An 11,593-nucleotide genomic window follows, 5' to 3' on the forward strand; every position below is an offset into this window, starting at 1 on the left:
CTACTGGGGAAAACAAAAGGAGGACGTGCGGCGATACTGCAGGGAGTGTGAGGGGTGTGGACCGTGCTGAGTTACACTGCAGAGGACTAACCCCACTGGGGGTTGAGCGGGACTAGCGTGCTTCAGGTGGGACAGAAGCTGGGAAAAAGGGGGGATGGAAATGGGGTTTAAAAGAAAAGTTAAGGAAAATGTGGGGGCTTGTGTTTGAATTGAAATGTGTGAAAAAGAAAGGAAATAATGAAAAACTAGACATTATGGAGTGCCTAATGGGAAACTAGACATTATGGGGGTACCTAATGGAAAACTAGACATTACGGAGTACCTGATGCAAACTGGACATTATGACGGGGGTGTTGGAAAAAAAGAAGGGACTAATTGTGGGGAATTGAAATGTTGGGGGGTTTGTGGGAATTAGATTTTGATGTGGTGATGGGCAAAATGTTGTGTTGGGTGTGTTTTGGTACAGGGGGATATGTGTGGGTTGTGCATGTCGCGTGGAAGCGACATTAAAGTTGGGTGGGGGAAATGTAGCGTATCGGGTAATTGCGTGTATTGGGGTGTTTCCGTGCTTACCTAGGAACTGATATGTGTGGGTGTGTTCCTAGGGGGAAGGGGATATATGTGACCAGCGGCCGGGGCGGAGGCCAGTCAGGCCATGTGGGCGAGCTGACCGGGTGGTTGCAGAGCTAGCAGCGAAGCTAGCTGCTAGGAGCTATATTGTGAAGACAAGAATAAAAAGCCTGTACCAACTTCAAGTCTCCAGTTCCTTGGACAAATACTCACTTCGTTACAATATTATATGCCATAGAACATTTCACTCAGACCAAAACTACACACACACACACACACACACACACACACACACTGACAACCACTGGAATTCAACTTCAAAACTGGTTTTTACAGTGGGTCCAGAACTTGCGCATAATGTGGAGGACTTGCGAGCCTGAGTGTGTTGAGTCATCTGTGATCAGGAGCCTATCCATGATGGAGGCGGAGGCTGAGCCCCGCCCTCCACTAGAAATAAGAGTCGTGCTGGAAGTCTGCTCAAACTGCTGCATGGATCTCTGCTGTCTGGATTGTCTGGACCCGACCGACCAGCTGCCATCCCAAACAAGCTGTGAAGCCGCCATCCCAAACAAGCTGTGAAGCCTGGAAGAGAGGAGCCTTCAAACAGCCTCTCAATTCACCTCCACATAACTGAGTCCACTTCTCTGGAAGTTGCGCTTTGGACGGATCTGTTAACAGACGGGCTGGGATGCGATTTTCTCACTTGGATTTATTTCTGAGATCAGCAGCGGTCCGGTCCGGTCCGGACTGATGTTTTTTTGCTGGATGTCTTGTATGTATTGAATCTAAAACACAGCGCGGCGTGGCACCAAAGGAATAACTAGGCTACTTGACTTCAGTTCAGGATGGATTCTAATTCGAGTGTCAAATGTAAAATAGTGGTTGTTGGAGACAGTCAGTGTGGAAAAACGGCTCTTTTGAACGTATTCGCAAAAGACTGCTTTCCAGAGGTAAGTAACGTTTAGACAGCCAGCCTGTAACGTTACCCACACCCCCACTGTGACATGAAATGCCCTACAGACGCCAACCTGTCCGTCCTGTTTTGTTTTCTCCACAGGGATACATCCCCACGGTGTTTGAAAACTACACGGCTAGTTTTGAAATTGACATGCAGAGAGTGGAGCTGCGTCTGTGGGACACTTCAGGTGAGACTTTCACCCTGCATGAGCTTTGCGTGGGATGAATGGCGCAGAGCTACTATAGGGGGTTCCCAGCAAAATAAATATGGGGTTTAGTTTCACTTCATTAAATAGGTAAGGCCCATAAAGGCACATAGAGTATACTATCAATATGAATGTAATTGCAAATCAACAGTTTCAATGTCTTCAGTGTTATCTCCTCAATTCTAAACTACTGTAAACTCCAACAACAAAAATCAGAAAGCTATCTCATGGCTCAAATCTGATCAAATCTGCATCCTGGTGCTTCAGTTTGGAGTCCAACATGACAAAGTTTGGGGGAAAGAAAAAGATGATGGGGGGATTCCTGCTTGGAATGGTCCAGAGTTGAACTCCCTGACTTGGGTGTGTGTGGGCTGGGCTGGGCAGTGTTGGGTCATTTACTGTAATCCTATGGTCGAGTTGAACAGAAAGTGTGTGACGCTGCCTGTCTGGAATGCAGGCTCTGATGAAGCTCTTGGAGGTAAACAAGGACTCGTGTTCCATAGTCAACATCTGTAATCCTCCTCCTAGCGAATAAGAGAATAAAAGCTTACAAATATTATCATTAATTTTAAGCGGAGTAAAGGAGTGGTTCAAAATAAGGTTTGGCTGGTTTTTGAAGCCTGATAGTTTTGTATTGAAGTAGCCGAGATACACAATACTTTGTGCTGATATTCAACATCTTTTATTTTTCTTCATTTTCATGGCCACAAATGACAAGTAGGCTGGTCAATGTTTTGCCTTAGAATGATATCCCTGTCAGGGTGGAAGAGCGTCTGAAACAATATAGACCATCGCTAAACACTAAACACTGACTGACTAGTGAAATTCTCCGATTAGCAGCTCTTTAAATCAGGGTGACACCACCACCATCACCACCATCACCACCACCTACCTATTCAGTGTGGTAGGGAACATTTGGGGTACATTGCTGTCTATAAAATGTTAAGTTATTTACAATGACAAATGCGAAGATTTAAAAAAAATGCAAAGAAAATCAAATGTCACACCATGTCTTCAACACTGTGGTCAGCAAGGAACATCATAACAGACTGGTCAATATCTGGTATTCAGATACATGAGCAAAGTAACCCTGTTCAGACTCAGTCCAGCCTTCAGGCAACACTTGCACACAGTCACTCCTGGAGCTTTTGGCCTGTCCTCTCACATTCCTCTCCCCTCTCACACACTCAACTCCCCTCTCTGGGGATGTCCCACAGCCCCAGGTCTGGAGGTAATTACCTCCTGTAGCCAGGCCATGGACGCCCCCTGAACCCCCTCCACCCCCGTCCCCCCGTCCCTCCTCCAGTGGGCCAGGGGTGGGGTGGGGTGGGGGGGGGGTGTTCGGGGGCAGGGGTTCAGGTCTCCTCTGTGACCTCCAGCTGATTGTTTCCTCACTGGAGGTTTGTCCAGGGCTTGTCCAAGCTCTGTGATTACACCACAAATCAGGAAAAGCTGACCTCAGCGTGCTCACAGGCACACATGCACACACACACACACGCACACACATACACAGGCACACACGCACACGCACACACACACACACACACACACACACACACACACACACACACACACACACACACACACACACACACATCTGAGGCATTCCAGCAGTGTCTCTCTGTTGTCATAACGTGATGATGCGATAAGGTGGAATTGTTGTGATAACCTTGAGCAGCGCGAGGCGAGCCACTTTGAGATCTGCCTGTCAGGTGTTGTTTTTGTTCCAGTCTAGACTGGAGACTGCCCCTGCTATACTTTCTCTTGTTCACGGATGCTTTTTGCAACAGCCAACATTTTTACACATTTCTTTTGGCCTAAGCCCCGCCCCCTTCCAGTGTCCATATGGGAACTCAGGAAATGAATTCCCCATTAATTTCTCCATTGACATTTTGTAAAAGAGTACAAAGAGTTTTTCTTGGACAAACCAAGTGAGTCGGCTACAAGAGGAATCATGAGTGACTATAAAACATTTGGGGTAAAACGTTTTATTTTTCTCCCCCCGTTCCCCCAAATGTTTTATCGTCCGGGATCCGCGTGACTTACGGTATGCACTCTATACATCCCAGGTTTATTGCTTGTGTCTTTGGCAGACACAGCAGACTTCAGAGAAATTGTGCAGCCAAACGACATCCTTGCCATGGGAAATGAGCTCACCTTCTTGGTGGTCACGGGCTCCCAGATCGTCCCAACCACAGATGGTCTTCTCCTGCCATCACATCGCTGCTCAGTGTTCCAGAGCTTTCTGGAGCACAAGCATGACGGATGGCACCTGAGAATAGGGCTGTAACCCACTTTGCTGAAAGGTCATTACAGATGCATAGACTCCATTGGTAGATCTGAGCTACGTCGCTGCAACAATGGAATGTCAGCGGTCAGGGATTTGGCACGCACACACACACACACACACACACACACACACACACACACACACACACACACACACACACACATGAAAAAGTTCTCAGTGGATATTTTCTCTCATGCTAAAAGTGATGATCCAAAACAGATGGCACAGATGTTTTCAAATGTACCTACACATAGGTCACCACAATGGGTGTTACTTCATATTGTCAAGGAGTTCACAGTATTAATTCATTAGTCTGAGGCTGAAGAAAGAGCACCGCCTGTTATCAGTCCTTGCTTTGTTCCGCTCCCCTATACGCTATTTCTTTCAGATTCCCCATTTTCATCAGCTCCAATACCAACACATTCTCACCTCCAACTCATTTTCATCATCAGCTCTTCTGACTTTATCTGAGAATTCTGACTTTAATCTCAGAATTCAGACTTTTTTCTCAGAATTCTAACTTTATTCTTAGAATCCTAACCTAACCTAAAAAAGAAAAAAAAAAAGAAATTTCAGGCGACCCCATTTGAATTCCAAGCGACCTCACGGTTGGGAACCTCTGGGTTTGGGTTAAAACCGAAAGTAAAAACACAACATGCCTCGCTCGGGAGTCGAACACACGCTCTCTCGCTTGCCAGACGAGTACACTTCAGGTCTGCCAATCCCTTTCACCCTTAGGTGCCAATGGACAATTGTAAACATCACACGTGACGTTACAGTATCAGTTACATGACTAGCGGCCACGTGACTAGCGGTCACGTGACTCGTGACTAGCGGTTGCCTCTCCTGCACCGTTGATTCCCCCCCCCCCCCCCCCCGATTTTTTATCCCATTTTATCCCCCATTAGTGCTCACTTGATTTCTCAATCCTGGTTGCTACTCCATCCTCTGCCGATCTGGGGAGAGCCGAGACTGGCTCCATGCTTCCTCCGAGACATGGGCAGTTAGCCAGCCGCTTCTTTTCACCTGACAGAGGAAGCTTCACCGGTAGGACATAGCACGTGGGAGGTTCACGCTATTCCAACCAGTTCCCCTCCCTCTGAACAGGCGCCCTTAACGACCAGAGGAGGAACCACATTAGCAACCAGGATATTGCATGTTTTTGTGAAGGGGGTTCCTATGTGAAGGAAACCCCCGGGAGGCACGGGGAGAACATGCAAACTCCAGACACAGAAAGGCCCTTTTGCCGACCCCACCCGGGTGGTGGGCACTCGAGGACATGCGGACGGGCACGCATTCCTTCAGCGTTCACCTCGTCCCCAGGTGGGAATCGCTCCCACGACCTTCGAGCTGTGAGGCGATAGTGCTTACCACTGCACACCACCGTACCTCCTGCACCGTTGATTTCCGACGAGAATTCCCCTCTGTATTTGAGTTGGGAGACCGCGTTGCCGTCTCACAGATGTTCCCATGGAAAGGCCCTCGTAGAACAGCTCTGCATACAAATCCCTCACGCAGAGGGTCAGAGACGTTTGAAAGATGCTGTGGCGAAGGCTATGAAAACAGAGGGCCTCTGCTCTGTTTGTTTAACAGGAGAAACCTGACTCGCCAGACGTGAAAATATGTCATCATTGTTTACATCTGCCCGTGTGGATCTGTGCGGGGGGAAATGTGCAGGGTGGGGCGTCAAATTGCAGCATGTGTTGAGGAACTGTGGCATGTCCGCGGGGGCCTCTCTGGTGCCTCTCTGACACAGGAGAGTTCTGACTCTGTTTAATTTGTGTTTAGGTGAGTTAGATTGAAGATTAGAACGAGACCAATGGGGGTCATTTGCATTTTAGGCCATGTGCGGGTCTGGAAGGGACCATCTGGATTCCATTTGCGTATCAAAACATCTTGGCTTTGAGGGGGGGTTATAAAGTCACTCTGAAAAGTAATAGGTCAGGTTTTGAGTGATTGTTATGACTTTCCATAATGCCATGAAATAGCATACTTGCCTCCGCATTCTTTTGAATTCAATGGAGCGATTCAGTAAGCTCGGTTATTCTATACTCTTTTGTGTTTGACGGGAAAAAAACCTTTGGCAAAGAGCCGAATGACTGGAATGACATAACCCCTTTTCTTCAGAAATACGACGTTACTGTTTCCCTGCAATGAAGGCTGTGTGAAATAGGAGAAAGTACGAGACATTATGAGTGGCTCTCGGCTGGATTAAACATCTTATAGCCTGGGCTGGGCAGTAACCTGATGAGGGCATTGAGTGCTACAATTCAGTCTTCTTTCCTGATTTATGGGATCACAGAAGTCTGTGTGCAACCTTCTTTTTCATCTTCATATAATACTCGGCTCAGCACCTTGTTAACTTTTGCTGAACGTTCCGTCTCCAGCATCTGGTTTGAATGACTCTACATGCCGGCCACACCTTCTCGTGGAATTCAGAGACCACCAGAGTCTGGGAAACGAAATAATCCGCTATTAGGTTCCTGACGGTGGGACAATAGAGTAGCTTCCGGACAGGTTTCGCTCTACCTGGATAAGGCAACGTGATCCAGTGAGATCCAGGATCTAAACAGCGCTAACAGCCTGAGGGAAAGGTGCATTCCTTCGCATCCAACCACCACTGTCTCAGTGAAGAAAATGTTCACAGTGTTACGTTTCACGTTGTTTTGTGCGTTCCACGTTGTTTTGTGCGTTCCACGTTGTTTTGTGCTCACCCAACGGCACCAGAAATGAAATATTTTGTGCCTTCACTGCCTTGTATACTTTGCTTGGTGTGTGTGTGTGTGTGTGTGTGTGTGTGTGTGTGTGTGTGTGTGTGTGTGTGTGTGTGTGTGTGTGTGTGTGTGTGTGTGTGTGTGTGTGTGTGTGTGTGTGTGTGTGTGTGTGTGTGTGTGTGTGTGTGTGTGTGTGTGTGTGTGTGTGTGTGTGTGTGTGTGTAGGGGGGGACTTGTAAGCTTCTGTGTTTTGGATGGCTTTGGTATGTGTACCACTGTAATCCTAGCCATGCCTGGGAATAACAAAGTCATTGTCTAAGTCACTGCATTGTTGGCCAGGGGAAGGGCTGCGTTACTGTACACTGGGACCAGTCAGAGTGGAGACAGAGCCCTATGACTCAGCTACCACATATATGCATCATGAACACATCTGGTAATCACTGGAGTTTTGTTGTTCGCAGTCATTTTTGCAGTGTATGTAGTTTGTAGAGGGGTGGATTTCGCTGTTAACCTCTTGCAGAAGGGATGTGCCAAAGAAACATCTGGGATGGGGAGGAGCCCCCCTAGATAACACCAAGAACATAACCGCACTGACAAAGAATTATTTACGACTGCTCACGCTTATCGTTTGAACACACGGGAACGACATTTCAAAATCACTTGTCTTGGTTTGAGTTGGTCTTGGTGCGATTAATATCGACACGCAACAACAGTTTATTGTGTGACACATTCTGTACATGGGTTTGTACAACAAAGCTGACAGTATTAAACATACTACTCATGCTGTATGTATGACTATTCCCCTCCAGGAGCATGCTTCTGATTTAGCTTAATCAGTACCAAGCCTGTCCATCACATGCATAATGTACAGAACTCAAGGTCTGGGACTTGAGAAGGGGGCGACTCTTGGTCCTTCTAGCATTGAATGACACCTGTAACACTAGAGCAAGGATTTGCTTTATGTTGTACCACAACTGACGTGCACATATTGTTGAATTGCAGGTTCACCCTACTATGACAACGTGCGACCTCTGTCCTACCCTGATGCTGATGCCGTCCTCATCTGCTTTGACATCAGCAGACCAGAGACCTTAGACAGCGTCCTGAAGAAGGTGGGTGAGCTCATGTTTGGATGCTATTCCCCTAGGTGCTATTCTAGCAGCGTCTTCTGGGAAAGAAAAGTGGTAAAGGTCCAGGATTTGACCACTCAAAAAGAGTATGGGGGAAGGAGAGCCAACAAAGGAGAGCTATTTAGCCGGTGATCCTCTGGCACTCATGTGAGGTTAAGAGGTAGTCTGGCCACACTTTGTTCCCAGACACGGCTATTGAATGTAGTCTAACCTTGTGACCTGTGATGTCACTGAGCCTCATTTGTGTGCCAGCTAAGAGCAGTGGGGTCCGAAGGGTTGGGGGGAGGGGGGGTTTGGGGGGGGGCTGGGCTGACATGGGGGTTGATATCCCAGAGGGAACATGATCACCAGTCTGTTTCGTTCTCTAGCTAGCTCTCCAACTCTCAAACCTCCACTGTAGAACTGCAATCTGTGGATCAAACATACACATCGATGTTCAGATATGAATATACACACTCACTGAAACACACAAACACCCAAGGAGCCGACTACTGTTAACGACTTTCTGCTCTCTGTCCGGTCCAGTGGACAGCAGAGATCCAGGAATTTTGTCCCAAAACCAAGATGCTGCTGGTGGGATGCAAGTCCGACCTCCGAACGGACCTCTTCACCAAGTCCCACAGCAGACAGCCAGCAGTGTCGTATGATCAGGTGGGTGCATTGCATGAATCATGGGGAAGAAATAATAGACCACTTTTATTCCCATGGCTACTTACTCATAATGCTCATGATATCCATTTTGTCCATAACTGAGACATCGTTTTACATATCCAATACAAATACTATCCTTTTGAGCAACTGCAACTAGAACAACTGTCAGTGTGTGGGCATAGGTTGATACTGATGTTGGATCCATTTGCTCTTCTACATCAATCTGTGGAAAGCACTTTGTCAAACTGAAAAGTAGGGCTTAGTTTCGTATAAAAACTACATAGCTCGTGGAAGCTTGTGGCATGTCGCAACAACTCGGACCGCCGGAGGTTTCATCTCGGAACCTCCGCCCCTGGCATATTTGCGTTCACGCTGAACTTCCCCCGTCGGAGGGAAAACACTGGGAAAAACCAAGGAGGGTTCTGGGAAGTGGAGGCGGTAATGCAACATTTTGGATGAGATGTATGGATATGACGTCAACTCGGACAAAGTGGAGCTCTGAATGATACCCGAATTTCCGAGCTGTAATTCCGGCCTGGACGACCGTTCAATTCACTTTTTACAGGTCGGAACCCATTTTTTCCGGTGGTCCGAGTTGTCTTGAACAGGGTATTAGGCGACAGTGTATGTAGTCTTTCTGATTTATAACTTATAGTGCAACAGTTTGCCGACAAACTGTGACTTTCTTGACATGCAAAGTTATGTTTCAAATTGACAAAATTAACGTGGGCACCCCGTGGCGCAATTCAAACGGGATCAAAAAAAGTAACGTTATACTTCATTCACCGCCATTCATATTTTTTCAGCGCTGGTACAGGGGGGAAAAGTAGGAAGTGAAGTTCACTTTGCCTCTATATAAATTCAAAAATTGAAGAAAAAATAAATTAAAAAGTCTTTCAAGAAATCATCAAAAAACATCTTGAAACAAGACGACAGTCAAGTAAATATCCTGAAACAAGTAGCATTATCTTGGGGAAGAAAAAAAAAGGTTAAATTTGTTGAAACTGCCAGTCGAGTAAGATCATTTTACACAAAAATGGCCTTGATACAAAATGCCTGGATACAAGATTTGTGAGTGTTTGCATTAGTGTCTTTATGATTACTCTTTCTTCCTGTCCCAGGGCTCCAACATGGCCAAGCAGCTGAGCGCCCCCTACATCGAGTGCTCCTCCCTGCAGTCTGAGAACAGCGTCAGAGACATCTTCCACGTGGCCACGCTGGCCTGCGTCAGCAAGAACAAGAACGTCAAGCACAGCAAGTCCTCCAGGGCCACCAGGGGGAGCTCTCACAGCCGAGGAGACCTACCCACCACGGGGAGGGACTATCCGCAGACCAAAGCCAAAACCTGTGCTGTCATGTGAACAGGAGTACAGAATAGATTCTTATGGACAATGCAGAAGAGGAACCAATTGTTATGGACAATGCACATTGAGTATTTTGGATTATTGGTGCAAAGACTCCAAAGACTTTTCTCCCATTCTCCAAATTGGATATCTACCGAAGAGCAGGAAGAGGAGGGAAAAGCACCTTTGGGTTGGAGGTTACACTTATTACCTGTAAAATGAAGTAAGATTCACCCAACAGACTTGTGCAAGCTAGCTGTATTCTCCTAGGCTAACTGAGCCTCATTTAGACATGAACTCTGGACTATGTTTGTTGAATCAGGTCAAGGACATTGTCCAGAGTTACCCTTTCAAGTAGGGATGCACGATATATCGGCAATCATATCGGTATCGGCCGATGTTAGTCATTTTTTAACATATCGGTCATATCGGTATCGGTCAGATGTTGCAATGTTAATATCGGCTATCATTATCAGCCAAATTCTTCACATTGATATGAAATAATGCAGTAAATCTATGATTTATGGGCTTTTCCAAAGGCTTTGCAAATAAAGAAATGCATAACTTTTTCAAATTCAGTGTTAACATGTGTTTTTCAATATGTACAAAATGTGATGATCATAAAAATGTGGTCATCATATCGACATCGGTAAATATCGGTTATCGGCCATAACAGCAATGTTAATATCGGTTATCGGCATCGGCCAAAATTTTCATATCGGTGCATCCCTACTTTCAAGACAAGAGGCATTGTTTCGTGTCATTTGTTTTCACACATGGGGGAATTTCCCATGTGGAGAGTGCGGGTGGGGGGGGGGGGGTGACGCAGGAGACATTATGCTGCGGGAATCGCAGTGTGACAGACTTAAATACATTTTCAGAAAGCGATTCTCCACTCCATGAAAAAACCGTCAATGCATTATTCTGGCGATAGGGTTAGAAAACCTTGAGTGGCGATCTGCCAAAAAGTGAGGGATTTGCGATGTACCAAAAAATTTGCCAAATAGTGGTCGCGCTAACGTTAAACGCTGGAAAATGCGATTTTACAAGTGGCATTCAAGTCATATCTGACCCGTTTTCAATGTATTTCTCCCTACAAAATCTATCTTGAATTCATAATGCAACACGTCTCTTTGTTGCATTTTCACGATTTAAGACCGGGAGGAAAATAAACCATGAGCATTCAGCTTTTTTCTTGTTTACTGACCAATTTGGCGTTTTCTCTTCCAGATAATCCAGCCGCGTAACTATGTCCATTCATGAAATGAAATTGTACGGGAACCTTAATGGTTTCTAAAAGTGCCATTTAACTATATGTTGGGATGCATAACAGAAGTAATCCCAACGTCATCAACACGCCCATTCACTCGCTCTGGACATTAAACTGTAGTATTCCAACATGAGCCGTTCTGCAAGCCACACAGACATAGGGCTTGGGTGGTTTAGATCCATTTGCGCAGCCGCACAACCCACAACAGACACGTGTTGTGTTAATTCATACGGTCCATCTGAGTCACGCCTGGAATATCTTCAGGAGTTCACTGCATTGCATGTCTGAAAAGGGCTTTGGATTCATCAAACAGGACAATCCCTTTTGTTTGTGGAAAAGCTTTGGAGGGAAATCATGCTAAGCAAGCTTCATGTGCACATTAGCCACACCCAGTCAATATTGTATTGGAAGATTAGAACCAGTGAAATCAAATGAATTCTGTAATCTTTTTTTCTGATCTTA

At 46.1% G+C, this 11,593-nt stretch overlaps 1 protein-coding gene across 1 annotated transcript; it reads left to right on the plus strand.

The window, feature by feature from the left end:
- The first annotated feature begins 1,099 nt into the window (after positions 1-1,099).
- Positions 1,100-10,210, plus strand: LOC310778089 (rho-related GTP-binding protein RhoE-like). Its single transcript, XM_083638415.1, has 5 exons — positions 1,100-1,520; positions 1,628-1,715; positions 7,740-7,849; positions 8,393-8,518; positions 9,640-10,210. Exons 1-5 carry the CDS (start codon positions 1,416-1,418, stop codon positions 9,877-9,879), a joined length of 669 nt encoding a protein of 222 aa, XP_083494541.1. The 5' UTR covers positions 1,100-1,415; the 3' UTR covers positions 9,880-10,210.
- The last annotated feature ends 1,383 nt before the right edge of the window (positions 10,211-11,593 follow it).

Source organism: Poromitra crassiceps, assembly GCF_964638095.1.
Source record: "Poromitra crassiceps genome assembly, chromosome: 6".
NCBI lineage: Eukaryota > Metazoa > Chordata > Actinopteri > Beryciformes > Melamphaidae > Poromitra > Poromitra crassiceps.